The sequence below is a fragment of the Lutra lutra genome, chromosome 1, assembly GCF_902655055.1.
Source record: "Lutra lutra chromosome 1, mLutLut1.2, whole genome shotgun sequence".
Lineage (NCBI taxonomy): Eukaryota > Metazoa > Chordata > Mammalia > Carnivora > Mustelidae > Lutra > Lutra lutra.
In genome coordinates, this window is record NC_062278.1 from 176,701,310 (window position 1) to 176,720,828 (window position 19,519).

Sequence of the window (19,519 nt, forward strand, 5' to 3'; positions counted from 1 at the left end):
ATTTTGCTCCACTCCAGCTCCGTGTACTTTCAGGAAGAATATTATCTTTGTGGGCTTGGGCTGCTCTGACAAAACGCCATAGACTGGATGGTTTAAACAACAGATATTTATTTCTTGAAGTTCTGGGGTCTGAGTAGTCTGAGCTGAGTAGCTGGCTGGTTCAGTGTCTGGCGAGGCTCTCCCCACCGGGCTTATAAACAGCTGTCTTCTGTCTGTGTGTTCACATTGCCTTTCCTTGGTGTGTGCTTTTGGAGAAAAAGAGAGACAGAGAGACACCACAGATAGACATAAGTATCTCTTCCTTTTCTTATAAGGGCACTGATCTCATCATGAGGGGCCCATCTTCAGGCCCTTATCGAAACCTAATTACCCCCTGCCAGGAGGTAATACCTTCACATTGGGGGTTAAGGCTAAGGCTTGGCTTGAACTTCGAGGGATACAAATATTCAGTCCATAACAAATATCAACCATAACATGGCCCACAGAGCTTTGCATTCTCAAGAGGATGAGACTCAGAAAAAGATGATATACCCAAATTACATGGCACAAGGCAGTAAGGGATGAGAGCAATGTAAACGTTCAGAAATGAATGGGTTGAGGCTTTCAGTGGTCACAGTGTGTTGGGTAGTGGTCCTCGAAGTGTAGTCTGCAGTTCAGTGGCATCAGCATCACCTGGAAACTTCTAGAATGCAAGTTCTCAGGTCCTACTCCAGATCTACTAAATCAGGAACTCTAGGATTTGGGGCCCTCTGGGTGATTTTGATGGGTGCTGAAACTTGAGAATATTGGTATAGTGAATGCTGTGTGCTATGCCCCGCCAAGGGACAGAAGGATTTATTTCTCTAGCTGCTGAGAGTGCTGTCAGTCGTCTCACCTAAGACCATACAAAGGCAGTCTGCATCAGGTGACCTTCTGATACAGGAATTTAAAGGCTCCATTTTGGGGCACCTGGGTGCCTCAGTTGGTTGAGTGACTGACTCTTGATTTCAGCTCAGGTCATAATCTTAGGGTCCTGGGATTGAGCCCCGCATGGGGCTGTACGCTCAGCAGGGAATCTGCTTGAGATTCTCTCTCCTTCTCTCTCTGCCCCTCCCCCCACTCGCATGTGCACACTCGTGTTCTCTCTCATATAAATAAACCCATATTAAAAAAAAAAAGTCCATACTACAGTGCACTAGGATGAGAGGCAACACTGAAAGGCCATCGTGGCTTCAGAGCTCCTTGGGTTGGCTGTGGTCTTTGTTGAGATTTCATAGCAGCGCAACTTCTTCTTTGCCCAGTCTATTTCCTTTCCTTCTGTTCCACAGGTGCTATGCTCAACAGCACCCACTCGTAATCTCCCCACACTCCCACCTTCCTCTCAGAGTCTCCTTCCCAAGGAACTCAAACATATGCTTCACAGAGATGGGATTTGAATTGAGACTTTAAAGAAACTGGGAAACTGAGGGTTGAAACTGAGGGTTGCTGGAGGGGAGGGTGGTGAGGGGAGGGGGCACATGATGTAATGAGCAATGTTATTATATAAATGATGAATCACTGACCTCTACCTCTGAAACCAATAATACATCATATATTAATTAATTAAGTTTAAATTTAAAAAAATTAAAAATAAAATGTCAGAAAGGAAAGGAAGGAAGGAAGGAAGAAAGAAAGAAGGGTTGGAGGGGCACCTGGGTGGCTAAGTTGATTAAAAGTCTGCCTTTGGCTCACGTCATGGTCCCAAAGTCCTAGGATAGAGCCCCACATGGGCTCCCTGCTCAGTGAGGAGTCTGCTTCTCCCTCCCCCTGCTTGTGTTCCCTCTCTCGTTGTTGCTCTCTCTGTCAAATAAATAAATCAAATCTTAAAAAAAAAAAAATAAAGAAGGCTGGGAAAGAAGTCAATACACAATGAAGGGGGAGTGGAAGGATCTGAGATGGGAGATGTCCCAAGGAAGGAAAGTAGTGTGAGCCAAATTTATCCTCAGGCCTGTTTAGAAAATGGAGAGCTACCCAGATGGGCTAGATTATAAAATGAGAAGGGAGTTGTGAGGCTTTGCTCAAAGAGTAGATTGTGGAAGAATTAAGGTGCCTTGGTAGGAAATTTGGACATTATCCTAAAGATAATGTCAGATTCATCACACTAATATTTATTAGTTTGTTCACTCAACAATGGCCAGTAGGTGCTGCAGAGATAGTAGTGAGCAAAAACAGACCTGGTCCCAGTCCTCACGGAGCTCACAGTCTCTTGGGGAGCTAGACATACACCAATGCACAAATGGCAGATTTGCACACACACACACACACACACACACCCCAAATTAAAGTGTTTCAAAGACCTATGAAGTGTAGACATAATACGTTGATCCTGAATTGAGACCCTCTCACTCTAATTTTTGTTCCTGTTTTTTCCAATTGGATTGTGAATGCTTTGAGAATGAAGATTGCTTTTTGTCCCAATTTCCAGAACGTAGCATATTAGGTGCTCAGAAACATTTGCTGAATGAATTATGAGCTCAGAAAGTCGACTTCACACCACATAGCACAAACTAGATATTTGACAATTGTTTGTGAGTGAAAGAATGAATGAATTGAATGAGTGAATGAATAACAGAATTGTTTAGAGGACTAGACAGTTCAGCCAGAACTACTTCCCAGGTGCTGGTCTTGGCTAGGAGATTTCAAGTGATTATGTATCCCTTTTCCCTGTGTTACAATGACTTTTCTTTCTGGAAGGATGGTGATAGTCAATATTCGTTTATTGTGAAATACTCTTACTATAAAATAAAGTCAATAATTTAGTAGATAAAATTGTCTTAAACTAGTCAGAATTTTGAGAGCAATTTCTACAGGGCCAGCTAGGATAGTGGGAAGTTCTAGTGTCTGTTGAAGGTCAAGGATTAATCTTTGAGCTGGCTTTAATTACCACCCTTGAAAGAGCCGAGGTTGTATACCAATGAGTCTACAATTGGGGGTGAGGTAGAAGGAGGTGAGGAAAAGGGGAAGGTGTTATTTTCAGGAGTTGGGGAAGATAGGAGGAACAGATGGATAACAAAGCAAACACCTCTAACATAAACAACATAAACAAATGCACTTTGTAAAACTTCTTGAGGGCAAAAGGAGCCCTAATTGAGGGGAATCAATTATGTTGAAATATAGGCTAGGAGAAATAGGTCTCCGATTTGTTTGGAAGTACTTTTCTTTGTCCACCTTCTATGCACAAATGCTTTGAGGTGGCGGAAGTGTAGGAAAAGGAGACAGAAGTAGACAAGGGGTGGAGGGAGGGTGGAGTGGGGGCTGGTCAGAGGCGGGGTATGGTGACCCAAGGCCCTGGGACATTTGGGTTATACTTGGTGGCATCAGTACTCTGTAACTGACTGCTCTTAGAAGCATTGAGTCTGTCTGGACCAGAGAATTAACAAAGGTAGCAAAGCAGTACACAGCAGGGATAGTTATATGATAAATCAAGTAATTTGTATTTTCCCCAGTTCAACCATGGGAATGTGGCACTGAGGACAAGGCTAGGGCAGGTGGTGGGGGACGATGAATGATAAGGAGAGAGCAGGCTGATGAAAGTGGTGAATAGCTAGCCGCAAACACAAACAGGAGAAGGAGGGAAGAAAGAACAAAGTGAAGGGGAAATAGAATATATTGCTGGCGCTCTTGTTATTTTAGTTACCTAGTGTGCATGTAAAAAACCAACATAGGAAATGGAGGGTAAGAAATTCTAGCAATATCTGAAAAAGATTTCAGGATGAAGAAAATCCAGAGTATTCTCTACAAAGAAGGCAAGGGTAAGAATAATGTAAATTCTCTCTCTCTCTCTCTCTCTCTCTCTCTCTCTCTCTCACACACACACACACACACACACACACACCCCTCTTCTAATTCCCAGTGCAACAAAGGTAATCAACTTGCTTCCTTAAGCTTCTTCCAGAAGGGAATAGGAATTGTCAAGGTGAGGAATGAGAGAGGGCATGGCTTTTCAAAGAGGACCTCAGAGAAATAAAAGTGAGAGATGAGGTGGAAAGGCCGTCAAGGGTCTTCTTGTCATGTTGAGAAGGTTGGGCTGCCTCCTGAGTGTGCTGAGGAGTCATGGAAGTGTTTAGACCTGGGGAGACTGCATAGAGATGACGAGGCTGGAGGCAGAGGGACTGTTGAGGGAAGAAATAATGGATGCATGGCATAAAACAATAATAGAGTGAATAAAACAGATTGTAGACATGTGTCGTGTGGGGAATTTATAGGGTTTAGTGGTTGATCGCCTGTTCAGAGGAGGAGGATGACTTGTAGCTTTGGGCAATGATGTGAAAACTAATGGTAAATAACAACATACACAAGAATAGAGAGGATTTTTAGTATCCCAGGGAAATCCCTAATAGTTACAGAGCAAAAGGGAGCTCCAACTTCAGAGTTTGCTTATAATTTTAGCTATACTTAAATGACCAAAGACAGGTATCCTTTCATTTAAATAATTACCAGATCTCTTTTGGGAGTTTATTCTAATATTTCTATAACCTATACCACCAAGACAGACCTACTGTTATATTGAAGCTAAATGAATCTTGAGGTAACCAAAGATGTCTATGATAAAATATTGTATTTAGTGTTCCACATAGCAAGCTGTTAACCCAGAAATGTGTCTGAAATGATATTTAAATTTATATGGTACTTAGTAGCCTATCTGCCTCCATTAGTTCACGTGAACCTTGCCAGAGAACATAGTTCCTCCCCTCCCTTCTAAGTGTGAAGGCTGGGACAGCTTGTGGGAGAGCCACTGGTGATACGCAGAGATACTTAAAAGTTACAGACCAAGTTATTTTCCTACTTTGACAAAAATATCTTCATAACCACAAGAATGGAAAGCATGTATAAAGTTGTACTTTTTATATGACTGAAAATTGGCAAAATATCAAATATGACTAAATTTAATTATCCTTGTTCATGCCTGGGCATCCAACCGAGCTGGCAATGTTTAAATGGGTAATAAAATTATGACCTGAGTCATAAATCATTATATATTTATTTCAAAAAATTGATTTTTTCTTATTTCCTTTTTAGTAAAATTATAAATTGTGTTGTTATTAGCAAGATTTTCACATAGTTGGTGTTCTCTTAACAATGATATCAAATGAGACCATCTTTTTTGAGTCAGTATAGCTGTTTGGTAGTTTTTTTTATTATTATTAATTTCAATTTGAAAAAGCTTCACTCTGCAAACACAGAGTTGAAAATAAACCATGAAATTTACTTATCCTGTTCAAACACCATAATGAGATCTCATTTAGTGGATTATTATTGCAGAACCCATTTTAACTTCATAAATAAACAGCTATCACTTAAATTGCCATTTTAACTATTTCTTAATGTAATGAGAACCAACTAGTATGAAATAGCATGCAGAACCAATATCAAACTTCTAGAACCACACATCTGCAAGTTTAAAAGTGGTATGACTTGGTTAATGTTGCAAAATATTCCTGTTTCCATGTGCAACTGTAATGAAAACAGTGTGCTTTCCTGTAACGTGTGAGTACCTCTGGAACTCCAAACAGAGAAGCAAGAAAATTGACATTCAACCCTTCAAGGGAGCCACATTTTGTTATTCAAGAATTGCCTTCATGCCATCTGAGAGGAATGATCTGGCAAACTAATTGATTCATTTGTGTTCTTACTAAGCCAAATGCTTCTGTTCTTCATAGTCTCACCACACCCTGAAGCAGTGCACATCTCTGATAGTGGTAATGGCCACGATCACAGGATTTAGCACACTTGTGTTTTGCTTTGAGGACATATGGTGAGTGGAGAAGTGTCTCTCTGAGTTCTTCCCTATAGCAGTGTTCAGCCATTATCTGTGACCAGTTTCCAAGGGAGAGGCACCCACATCTTCTTTCCTTTTCTTATAACGGCTTAATGGAGGTATAAGTCATGTAACATAAAATGCACCCCTGAGAGGGCTTTTTAGTATACTTACCCTGAAAAGAAACCCTGTACCTATGAGCAATCACTTCCTATACCTCCCTCCCTACCAGCCACTGGCAAATACTAATCTACTTTATATCTCTATGGAATTGCATATTCTGGATATTTCATATATATTGATTTGTTATTTATTTATTTATTTATTTAAAAAGATTTTATTTATTTATTTGACAGAGATCACAAGTAGGCAGAGAGGCAGGTGGGAGCGGGGGGAGCAGGCTCCCCACTGAGCAGAGAGCTTGATGCTGGGCTTGATCCCAGGATCCTGAGATCATGACCTGAGCTGAAGGCAGAGGCTTAACCCACTGGGCCACCCAGGCACCCTATTTATTTATTTTTAAAGATTTTATTTATTTATTTGACAGAGAGAGAGAGAATGTATACAAGGCTAGGGGGGTGCACATAGGAGAGGGAGAAGCAGGCTCCCTGCTCCATCCCAGGACTTGATTCCAGGACTCTGGGATTATAACCTGAGCTGAAGGCAGATGTTTAACCAACTGAGCCACCCATTTCATTTCAATAGAGTCATATAATATGTAGCTTTTTGTGTACTTTTTGTAGTACACAAAGCGCAAAGCTACATATAATATGTAGCTTTTTGTTTCCTTCACTTAGCATAATATTGTCAAGGTTCACTCATGTTGGGGCATATGGGGCATATTCATTCCTTTTGATGGCTGAATTATATTCCATGGTAAGGATACCACATTTTGTTTACTTATTCCTCAGTCAATGGACATTTGGGGCATGCCAACTTTTTGGCTATTATGAATGATGCCACTATGAACATTGGTGCACAAGCTTTTCTGTGGACATGTTTTCATTTCTCTTGGATCTATACCTAGGAATGGAGTTACTGGAACACGTGGTTACTTTATATCTAATGTTTTTAAGGAATTAACCCAAAGGCTTTACAAAATAGTTGTGCAATTTTACGATTCCACCAGCAACATACGAAAGTTCTGATTTCTTCACATCTTTGTTAACACTTGTAATTCTGTCTTTTTTATTGTGGCTATCCTTGTACTGAGTTGTTGTGCTAAATCCTTCACATGTATTAACTCATTTGATCTTCCCAATATTGCTATCCAGAAAAGGGAAGTAGGCTTAGAGAGGTTCAGTAACTTGCTCAACACTAATAAACTGAACAGTGCCAAAGCAGTAATTAGAAATACACTACACAGATAAAAGACTCTTTGAAACCCTCAAGAGAATGAAAAGAATTTGGGCAAATTCCACTTCCCTCCCCACTTTTTAACAAGACTGAGTTTAAAATCTTCTGTTTTATCCAAGTTAGTCTTCTGTGGATGTCCTGAATCCCCTCCTGCCTTATGCTTCAGAGCTAACTGGTACTGGTATTAATATTGAGAACAAAAGGGAGAAAGGAATCTTTTCAATTAAATCAAAATTTTCCATTTAACCACTGATAATTTGTAAATAATTAGGAATATAAAAAATCATTTTAAAAAAATTGGAAAGCTTTATTTTTCCAGTATGATCTTTATTATTCTTGGGGCAAAATTGTTTCCGAGATATACATTTCTACATTTTTTTTTAAAGATTTTATTTATTTGTTTGACAGATCACAGGTAGGCAGAGAGGCAGGCAGAGAGAGGAAGGGAAGCAGGCTCCCTGTGGAGCAGAGAGCCTGATGAGGGGCTTGACCTCAGGACCCTGGGATCATGACCTGAGCTGAAGACAGAGGCTTTAAACCACTGAGCCACCCAGGCGCCCCACATTTCTACATTCTTAATGAAGTCAGTGGAAATTGACTTCAAAGACAATTTTTTTTTCAAAGATAATTTTTTATATATTCCAAGAAGGTATATGCCACATTTTACACTCTTAATTTGCAGTAATTTATAACTATAAAATGTATATATTTTTATTAAGATAATAGTTAAACAGAAATATATCTTTTAATGTTTGTTCTCAAAAGTAGAAGTGTCACCATTAAAAAAAAACATGCCAATAAAGTGAATGCAGTTAGCTCAGTGTTTAGAAAAGACTTGGAATAGACTATTTTGACTCTTACAAGAGGAATCTGATTTCCAGGACTATTTAAGAATAAACTATTTAAGAATAATTTATGTGCTATTTAAGAATAAACTTGGGCATGAGTACAGAAAATTCCAAGGGTCTATGTTCAGTGAGTTCTGTCTCTGGCAGAGGCATGAAGAGGAAGATGCTGCTCATGTCTTTGAACTGAAGATTGTCCTCTGTGGGTATCTCTGACTCACATATGGTGACATTCAATAGAGAAAGGGCTGAAGGAAGTAGGAAAGGGTATCTGTAGAGTTAAACAGTGAGCCAAACATTTTCCTTCTGGCTACTTCCTTACTGCTTCAGAAGTATCTTAGTGCTTGTGAGGAGAAGTAGGGCCGTCTTGAAATGAGTGGTACAAACTGCTTTACCAAAAGCAGGAACCCTTCAGAGAAAGCAAAGTTCTAGAGGAAGGTTGGCAGGGAGAAATGATTTGATTGGAGGAAAAATTTGTTGTTTTAGACAACAGAACATTTCATGAGTACCCTATATTATCCCCTGTTTGCATGGCATCATTTCGGAAAATATAATTATATAATTCAAACATGCAAACCCTAATATACTTATTATTGGATAGCTTATAGAGATATAGTTCATATGCCATACATTTCACTCATTTAAAGTATACAACTATCTCACTTATGATATCATACAGAAGTATGTATAATATGGATCCCTTTAACTTATAAAATGTAGGACCTCCTGGTGGTTGGGTTTAAATGTGGTAGAGAAGAAATTGAAGAATTTATTAAATAATACTATAGTAGCCAAATAATTATTTTAGCTTTCAAAATATATGATAAATCTCCATATTAACTTTGTTTTTCAACATCCTTGCTTTAAGGAAGGAAGTTAAAGATATTTGCCTCTTCAGAAGTTTGAATGGAGCTATAAAACTCCCATCCCTTTTTGTGGTATCGATAGGGTTATTTTCATATTACTAACACACGAAGAATTGAAGCTGTTTAAAGTTTTGAAGCACAACTTCACAAGATTTGGAACATAGCCCACATATGGCAAAAAGTTTTTAATTTGTTTCCTCTTAGGACTTTTTTGGTTAGGTTCATGGAAGTCAGCATCCTGGTTCTATATTTCACTATTGGTGGTAATTACAGAATTTTAGCAGGTGATACTCAATCATGCCGTTTTCCTTGATTTGTGTTTCTATATAAATGAGAAATAAGATGCAGGAGTCACAGAAATGAAGATGAAAATATCAACTTTATTACTGATTAAATTAATTGGAAAGCAAGGCTTCAGTAGGTAGCCATAGGATTTCCTTGAATCATTATGAGGTTTGGTGCTAGTGCTAGAAAACTGAAAATAATAGTGGCATAAACAAGGGACTTTCACCTAAAAATCCAGAGGTATCAGATCAGGAATGACAGAGTTCCAGAGTGTTTGGCACTCAGTCTCCTGTTAAGTTTGTTCATTTTATGAATGGCCTCCTTTTCTAGGGTAATTTTGGGGTTTGGGATGGATGCCCCAGCTCTAGCTATATGCAGATGCTCTAGCCAACAGGAAGAGTGGGATAAGGAAACATGTTTCCATTTAAAGACACACCATTTTTTGCTTCTATCTCATTAGCTAGTACATAGTCACTCAGCCACATCTAACTAGGAAAAGTACCCAGCTAAAAACTGAGAATTCCACTGTAGAAAGGGAGAATGGATATTGCTAGACAATTCATAGCCTGTGCTGTATTCCTGAGTTAAACTTCTGCAGCCAGAGGTGGAGCCCGACAACCACCACCCTTCCCTATGAAACACAAGCGCTTAACACAGAGCAGAGCCTTACCCAGAGGCTAAAGTGCTTGTAAGAGAGGATCTGGGAAAGGGCTGAGCCAAACCCCTTCAGTTCCTTCTGTCACCCACTGGGAGAGGCCTAATGCGCTCCTCCCATGCTTTTGCTCCTAACTGATGTTTGGCTTTTCTAAGGGGCAGAACAGTGAACTGTCATAAGGCAGGAAAGCAGCACATGATTTGGCATCACAATAACAAGGTTTTCTTATTTTCCCAGGATCTAGCCTTTCTTTGTCTTCACTGTCCATTAGATTAAGAAATCTGCCTGAATAGTCATAAGAGAGTTCTTCTTTGGGCAAAATGTCTTTGGCTGCAAAAAGTGCCAACTTTGGTACCATTGAGTCAATTCGGACAGGAATCATCAGCAGGTTTGGCTCGCAAGAATGGTTGAGAAATCTTCCAATATTTCCTATGTGGGCAGGATCGACAAATGTTTCTATGACCTGCCCATTGTGAACATGTTCTCTGATAGCTATAATGTAATTTGGATCGTGTATTGTCTGTAACTGAATTCTTCTCTGTACTTCAGAATATCCCAAAACTTCACCAGCATATTCACAGACAAACCGTCCTTTTGGTATCAATTCCAAGGTACGGAGTCCCCAGCCTTTTTTGTCCGTTTTGAACACCTGGAGTTGGAACTGCAGACCCCGCTGGACCACTCTGTTCCTGCAGTGGTCACTGCACTGGCACAGGATGTTGCATTCAAAAACTGGCTTGGCGCACTTTCCTTCGGATCCTACATCTATAAGGCGTGACTCATCGTCATAGTTCTCCCCATGACGGAGACAGGAGCAAGTACCAGGGAGGCAGGGAGTTTTGAGGCAAATGCATCCAGGAAAGGTTATTTGTGTGGGATCAACGTCTGTTCCAGGTCCAGCTACATGGTCAGGAGTATACTGTAAAAAAACAAATACTCTAAGTCAGCATGGTCTGTTATGTATTTCACATATATTCCAGGCAGCTTTTGGATGGGATACTTCCTAATTGCAACATATATAAAAATAGATTAAAACAAAACTGACAAAACACTATATACTATTGTTTGAAAACACACCTCTTCAATTTAAAAAATAAGGTTAATTTTTGGATGAAAATTCTGTGGTTTCATTTTAGGTATGGGGTCACAAAAGGAAAAAAATAGGTTTTTCTCTTACCAGAAACTGAAAGATTTATAATTAATTTCATTTTTCTCTTAGCTTTGGATATCAGAAAAATCAGTGCTGAACTTAGTTTTTGAACGCAGTCAAGTATTTTATCTTTGGCTCTTGATCTTTTCACATTGATCTGACAATATAAATGCCTGTGTGAATTTTATTATGAGTCACTGCAGAAAAAGTAATAAATGATAAGTAAATTAATAAAAAATGGCCTTTGTAAGACAGTCTTCCACTGGTTTAAGGAATTCTTAATTTGAAGATTACCTAAATTCCTAAATATATTTTGATGTTTAAAAAAGACATTATTGGGGTGCCTGGGTGGCTCAGTGGGTGATGCCTGGGTCCTGGGATCAAGCCCCACATCGGGCTTTCTGCTCCACGGGGAGTCTGCTTCCTCCTCTCTCTCTGCCTGCCTCTGCCTACTTGTGATCTCTGTCAAATAAATAAATAAAATCTTAAAAAAAAAAAATCAAAGCAACCTTATTAAAAAAAAAAGACACTATTACTTTAGAGTTTTATTTGAGTTTTCATAATGTTAAGAATAGGCATTAGCCAAGAAACTCTGGACAGAATTCCAAAAATCTTATTTGTTATACAGATACTAATAAATGTAGATGTATTACATATATGTAAAGAAATCCCATTTTTTTAAATGATAAAGAGATAATATGGAAAAGTTTTTCACATTAGAGAAAATGAAGAAAGTCCGAAGTCTAAAATCTCTTTGTGAAACCTGATGTATGGTTATTTCCTCACTTAGCATAATGAAGCATATTTCTAAACCTTGAAAATTAAAGTATCTCTCATGAGCCCAGCATATTTCTTTATGCACAGAATAATTCTTGCTTACATAGAACCTAACTCATTTATTTATACTTGCTATTAGTGTTCTTGGACCCAATTTCAGTGTGGTGGTGGTCGTGGTGGGGTTTCCCCACACCTCTAACAAGCAATGCTCCCAGCAACAGGTGGGTATTCTACAACTCGGCTCAGTTCTGACTTTATCCAATACCATCACACCCCACAGTTTAATGGCTCAGTACTAAGACCGCTCCCCCTGCCCTCCTTTGGACACCAGTCATTTGTGCTACTGACTGATGGGCTATATACCTACTGGAGGTTCCCATGACCTCTTCCTTGGATTTCAGACACCAGTCACAAATCCAGGTTGTTACTTGAACTTGTGGCCGACAAGGTGTAAATCAGAGGTTCTCAAAATCCCCTCCTTGGGCTTGATTAATTTGAGAGAATTGCTCACCAGCTTATTATAAAAGGATACAACTCAGGAACGGCCAGATGGAAGAGATGCATAGAGTAAGGTTTGGAGAAAGGTAGAAGAGCTTCCACGCTCTTTCCAGGCATGCCACACTCCCAGGACCTCCACGTTCACCAACCCAGAAGCTCTCTGAACCCCGTTTTCTCAGGTTTTTGTGGAGGCGTCATCACTTAGCCAGGACTGATTAAATCTCTGGCTATTATTTGCAAATGTTCCAACCTCTAGGCGCCTCTCCCAATTGAAGGTTGGGGGTGAGGGTACTCAAAGTTCCAACACTCTAATCAAATGGTTGGTTCCAGGGGAAACCAGCTCTCATCTTTAGGCATTCCCCATCCCCGCAAAACTCGCCTCATTAACATAACAAAAGATACCTTTTTGTGGCTCTCATCACTTAGTAAATAACAGGGGTTTTAGGAGCTCTGTGCCAGAAATGGGGACAGGGACCAAAAATAGATTTCTTTAAATAAGTCACAGTATCACACCTGCTTTGTTCCCAAGAGGATTTAATGAGACATACAAAGAGTTCGGATAAATGAACAATACATAAGAAATGTAAGCTGAAGAGAAAAACAGGAGCCAGTTGAGTGAGCTCAGACACACAGTGTGTAGAAGTAAACTGGACGTTTGGTTCTGCCTGAGCACAGCCACTGCCAAGAGGGAAATACGATCAGATGCAGGGCTTGCACTATCCATAAGGGATAATCTCCCTGCTCAGGAGCAGCATTGACTTTTTCCGATATGGAGGCTGGAGAGGAATTTCACCAATGTGTCTGTCTAAACCATTCTTTTCCAGAAAACAGTTTCATGGGCTGTTTTTCATTCTAACTCTCAATAAAGGTTATTGGCCTGCTGGCACAGCACAGTCCGTAAGAGCCGTACTACACAGGACCAGGTGCACAAGCTTTTAATTCAGGGGCAGAGTTTAGAGTATCTAGAGGAAAGCCTGAACCGGTATCCGTCAGTCGATTATCCATTCATACTGCATCTCTGGGCCAGGAACTGGAGAAAGCATTAAACAACGTGTGGTTACACTCCCTGTGGAGGCCTCGGTGGGGCTGTGCAGTTAGGCTCAAAACCCTCTATTTTAAACAACGCTGAGCTGGGGGAAGGACTGACATCCTCTTGTGAAAGATGAGGAGGAGGATGAGTGGGAGTACCAGCGGGGAAAGGCCAACACTCTGCTTAAAAGTGATTTGGGGGTGGAGAGCGGAAATAGCTTCTCTTGTTTCTGTCGTTTCTTACAGCTTTAGCTTAGTGGAGATGTCCTAAAGGGATAAAGAACGGCTTAGAAAAGGATTCCCTATCAGTCAAATTCAATGACTGCTGTCTGAGACAGAATCTACTTCCAGCTTTTAAGAGTCAAGGTTGAAATGAAATGGTCACTGAGACATTTTAAAAAGCACTTGTAAAATGAAGATTTTACTATCTTTGTTAAACTTTTCATGAAGAATTCTTTTTAATTGATTTCTTCTTAAAAGCACACGTATTTTTGATATACTATATAAATCACTAAACTGCAAAGTGATTTTTTTTTTTTTTTGGACACAGATAACTCCTTTTGATATACTATATAAATCACTAAACTGCAAAGTGATTTTTTTTTTTTTTTTTGGACACAGATAACTCCTTTTGAAATCAAGTCTGACTTACTGTACTTTGCTAACCAGAAGAGCATATTATTCTGTTGAACTTATTTGGCTATGGATAGGTTTGGAAAAATACTGTTAATTGCTTATTTTTATGTAAACATTAAAAAAAGACATTGGAAAATCTAGTGATACCGTTTTTAATGATTCTGGAATTTAAACTTGATGCACAATCTAAGATCTTTTAGAGACATAGATTATAAAGGGTATCTAATTCCAAATGAGCAGCAGACACTTTCCAAAGGATAATAGAGACCTCTGGATAAACTTCCTGTTTAAAGAGAATATTTGTTTTCCCTTGATGGATGTAATCCTTAGCCCTGATACCGATACTTATCACAAATCATTATTATCTCCATATATTTCCATTTTCTCCTCCATAAATAGTAAAATGCCACTCCAGAAAGATATTTTACCTCACTTAGAAAAATACCTGAAAAGATGAATAATTACATAATCATATGTTAATTTAGACCACAGTTTTCAAAAGATTATTCTCTAGTATAGCCATTTTTGGCTATACTTTGCCTATAGTTACCACTCTTGGATTTTGCTGTTATAAGGCAATTCCTTCTGGTTTTTTTTTTTTTTTTGCTTGAGTTAGTTTGTATTGTATTTCTATTTCTTGCAAACAACTGATTGTTGATTGATATGCCCACAGTGGAAGGCTGAAAGTTGTTCCAGGAAATGGCTAGAAAATTGAGTCAAAGATATAAATGGCTAATGAAGATTCAGGTCTCCAATTGAGGCTAACACAAAGTGTGCAGGAGGCCAGACAGACCTGTGACAGGCATGAACACAGGACAACCAATGGAGAACTTTTTTCAAAAAAAATTTTATTTATTTTATTTTAAAAAAGACTTTATTTATTTATTTGACAGAGAGAAAGAGGTAGTGAGAGAGAAGAGCACAAGCAGGGGGAGCTGCAAGCAGAGGGAGAGGGAGGAGAAGCTGAGCAAGGAGTCTGGTGTGGGGCTCCATCCCAGGACACTGGGATCAAGACCTGAGTAGAAGGCAGCCGCTTAACCGACTGAGCCACCGAGGCACCACTATGGGGAACTTCTTAATGTAGAACACAGAATGTTCTAAAGGAGACACATACAGAACTAGGCTCTTGTTAGCCTTGTGACTTAGGGCAAGTTACCTTCTAAGTTTTGGGTTTATACCTATAAAACAGGAATAATACCTGTATCTGCCCCCCAATCCCAGGTATTATTAAATTTAAATAACTAACACTGTACTGTGTGCCAGGCAGTTTATACTTTCGAAACAGTAGCTTCCTTAAATGCGTCTAGATATTATTTCTAGATTTTATATTTAAAACATCATATATTTCTGGCACATTACTTCATCTCCTTAAATATCTCCTTTCTATCTATGTCACAGGTGGCTATGAAGGAAAAAAATGAGAGAATACATGTAAAAAGCTTACTCTAGTGGCTAGCACATAGGCGTTCAATATAAATTATGTAGGCTATCTGGCAGGGTGATGAAAACAACAGATTCTGAAGTTAAAACTTTCCAAGTTCAAACACAGTTAAACCAAAAAAAAAATTTTTTTTAAAGATTTTATTTATTTATTTGACAGACAGAGATCACAAGTAGACAGAGAGGCAGGCGGGGGGGCGGGGGGAAGCAGGCTCCCTGCTGAGCAGAGAGCCCGCTGCGGGGCTCGATCCCAGGACCTGGGCCGAAAGCAGAGGCTTTAACCCACTGAGCTACCCAGGCGCCCCAAACCAAAATTTTGTCTAGGAGACAATATGAATATATTTCTATTTTCCATTACTTATCCATCTCAGGCAGGGGGGCGGGGGGACGACTAAGAATTCATCCAGCACAGACTTCTTTCATTCATCCACATATACTGCCTGATTGCTTCTTAGATGCATGTGCTGGGATTTAGAAAGAACCGGTCAGTGGGATTTTTATCATTTTTTTTTGTATCGTAATAACGTAAATGACTTTTTCCTGGTATATATAAAATGCAAACACTGATCACACAAGAGCTAGGAATAAATGCAAAATGACCAGTGTAAAACGATGTAACAGAAACCAGACCCTTGAAGAACTGGGCAGAGATTTCAAGTTTTTTGACAGAAAACTTAAAAACTTTTTTTTTTTTTAATAAACCATGGTCACTCAAGAAGCTGAAATGGAAACCACGCGACAGCATGTTGAAAAGCAAATATACCTCCTTGGCTCTAGTCATACAGAATTTCTCTCTTTTTGGAATTAGATTTGCACTTATTAATAGCATGAACTTTGGGATCTAAATGGCAAGTCTTGTCTTTCTAGCAAATACATGTGTCAAGGAAATGGTCATGTGGTTTGGGGTATGACATGGTAATGGGGGCTGAGTTACTTTTCACAGTACTGGGGACAGAGCAGCTGGCTTAGGAAATATTTTTTGACTGTTTCATTGCAGCTCTTGCTAACTTCTTACCAAAAGTCTGACTTTTCTAAGTCAAATTCTGTATCAAAGCCCCAGGAACTTAAGTATGACACCGCGTAGTATTTTGGGCTTAAAACCTAGGCCTTGATTCTGAATTTAAAGGAAGTGCTGTGAAAATCTTCATTCCTTTTTTGGTTGTTTTGAAACACCAGCTACATGAATCTTTGTACTTGGCCTCTACCCCATGAGTTTGTTTTTGCTCCAAGCAGCTATTAGCCTGTGAGCCAGATAATTCTTGTCAAGGCCAAGCTGAAATCTTAAAAAATATGTTAAGGCTGGTTTCAGAAACCTGAAAAAAGGCTAGATTCAACTCTCCATTCAAGAAAATCAATTAGTTTATTTTCTACTTGGCTTTCAACACAGATGGCTTTATGATAGGCTTGTTTCCAGTGTGAACATGTGAATGTTCTTTCTGCCTTTTCACACAGTACTCAAAAGCAAAGTAGACACAAAGTTATTTTTACCTTGAGTTTTTCATGCCTTAATTCTTATGTGTGTATATGCCTGTGAAGGCAGGGCTTGGGGTAAGAAAGCTGTTTTGACCTTTCAGAAGGCAGGTTTTGTGTGCTGCATGAATATAGGAAAGCAAACTAGTTAAAGACACTTTAAGGCTTATCATAAATATGTTTTAAGCATGTTTTATCTTCTTGGTTAGACTATTAGCTCCTTGAGGAAGGATCTTACCTTCTTTCTGTAACTCTAACTCTACCCAGAGCTATGCATATAGCCAGGCAGCTAGAATACTGAGGGACTGAGTATTAGTCTCGAGATTTTCACTTATGCCTATCAACTGTACATGTAAGTATCAATCATAAGGCTTCCTCTCTCCCCTCTCCAGGCCCCCACAGCAACTAAGTGCTTTCTATATGGTCTTGTAAGCTCAAAGGCAAAGTTGTCACCATTTTACCTTCTTTGTCTAGCTTAACGCCTAGCACATTATACACCCTCAATTACTTGCTGAATAGAAAACATTTATCAGTGTTTTTGACCAGACATTCAGCAATGTTTGGTGTTGAATAAGCTTTTAGGGACTAGTGTTTAATATGGTGCTAGCCAACTGTGTTATTATTATTATTTTTAGATTTTATTTAGTAATTTGAGAGAGAGCAGAGTGAGAGAGCGTGAGCAGGGGGGAAGGAGCAGAGGTAGACGGAGAAGCAGACTTCTCACCTCCCACTGAGCATGGAGCCCTACAGAGGGTTTGATCTCATGACCCTGGGATCATGACCTGAGCCAAAGGCAGACACTTAATGGATTGAGCCGTGCAGGCACCCCTTAACTATATTATTAACCATAAAACTGCCCTAAGGTAGTTTGAGGAAAAATAACCTTTCCTGACATTAATATCCTGCCTTACTCTTTGAAACTGCTATTGAATCTACTATGTTTTTTTTTATTTTCACAACAACCCCAAGGAAGGAGGGACACAGATAGCTGGGTATTCATGGTGTATGTGACCAAGGTTATAAATTTTTAATTATTTTCATTTTGCAGATGAAGAAGCTCAGACTCCAAGAAATAGTCAAAATGGCTCAGCCCTGCACCTCACTCTCCTACCTCCAAGTGCTCCTTTCACTCCAACATCATTGTTTTTTTGGTCATATTCCATAGGCAAGGAGCAGGCCAAGGTCAGAGGGTGGGAAGGGTAGAGTGGAGAGGGTTTTGATGTGGTAAAAGCAGTGAGCACTTACTGGGTTCTTTCAGCAAACCAAGAAGTGTGTTTTTGTGTGTGTGTGTGTGTGTGTGTGTGTGTTTAAAGATTTTATTTATTTGACAGAGAGAGATCACAAGTAGGCAGAGAGGCAGGCAGAGAGGGGGAAGCAGGCTCGCCGCCAAGCCAAGCAACGTGGGGCTCGGCTCGATCCCAGGACCCTGAGATCTTGACTTGAGCCAAAGGCAGAGGCCCAACCCACCGAGCCACCCAGGCGCCCCAAGAAGTGTGTTTTACTTGCAATTCTCATAGCAATCTGGGAGACAGGCACTATTATTTTAACTGCGCACGGAAGGCTTAGCTGAGGCTAGTGTGTTATTTGCCCAAAACCTCACAGCAGCAAAGTCTTATTCTAGGGGCTAAGTTTTTAACCCTAACAATAGGCTGAGATCCATTAATAGGGCCCATGCCTTATTTTACACATGAGGCACCGGCAAACCAGAAAGGTAAAATGATTTGCCCCCCATCCGTCAGTGAGTTATGAGAACAGAGCCAGGAAAAAAAAAAGTCAGGTTCTCAGGGCTCCTTCCAAGGGACCTCACGAAACACCTGGTTTTGTTCTTCAGGGACCTGCCCGTCTGTGGGGAGAAAAGAGCAATCCCGTTGCTCTTGTTAAGGTCATTAGGGAGGGTTAATAGAACAAGACTAAAACCTGTGCATTTAAGAGCTATTCCTGCGCGAAACAGCTCTCCGACAGGGTAAGACAAATTTAAGTCGAGAATACGGACACAACTTGGGATACGAGAGTCATCCACAGAATTGCTGCAAGGTCGGGGAACCGCGTACCGGATCCTCGCGGCCATCCATCTTCGCCCCCTACCTGGCCGGGAGCCAGCTCCACCCCAGTGGCTGCGCGCGCAGTGCACCGGCAGAGCAGGGCTCCCCCCAGACGGAAGGGCACCGGTCCCCCCGCGCGCCGCACTCTCGGCGGTCGAGCCCCGCCTCCTACCTGGAAGGGCTCTGGCTCTGCCCCCGGGGGCCACGCGCTCACAGGCACGTTCTCCAAACCGCACGCGACATCTAGCCGCTCAGTAGGGGCCTCAGTCGCTGCCATCTCGCACGGCCACCTTTCTACAGCTTTCCTGGACATTTCGCGCCATCTCGACACGCGTGCCTCCTAGACGATTTGGGGCCTCGCAAAGGATGCTGGGAATCGCCGGTCGCGCGGCCCCGCCGCCTCCTGGGAGTCGTAGTTTTTCTTTCTCCTTTCACACGTGGCCTGTGAGGCGTCTCCATCCTCGACCCTCAGCTTTCCTTGACTTTTTGGTCTGGCTCGCTCCTTTTTAAGCCAGATGCACAACAAATAATACAATGCTTTGGAAGGTACGGACATAGTTTTGGAAATACAAAATGAAGTGCTTTAATTTTTCCTGTGAGCCTCATTTGGTCATTTGGCCAGGTTTCTGAGGGCTCGGGAAGATTGCTGAAGTGAGGGCAAGGGCGCGCCCTAAGCTGAGGGGGGAAATTCACA

At 40.5% G+C, this 19,519-nt stretch overlaps 1 protein-coding gene across 1 annotated transcript; it reads right to left on the reverse strand.

Annotated features, from left to right (window-relative positions):
* Positions 1–9,203: 9,203 nt before the first annotated feature.
* LOC125109410 (histone-lysine N-methyltransferase SETMAR) lies at positions 9,204–19,148 on the reverse strand. The gene is given in 3 exon segments (XM_047746339.1): positions 9,204–10,702; positions 18,998–19,112; positions 19,114–19,148. Coding segments are annotated over 3 exon segments (939 nt in total). The 3' UTR covers positions 9,204–9,913.
* Between the last annotated feature and the right edge of the window lie 371 nt (positions 19,149–19,519).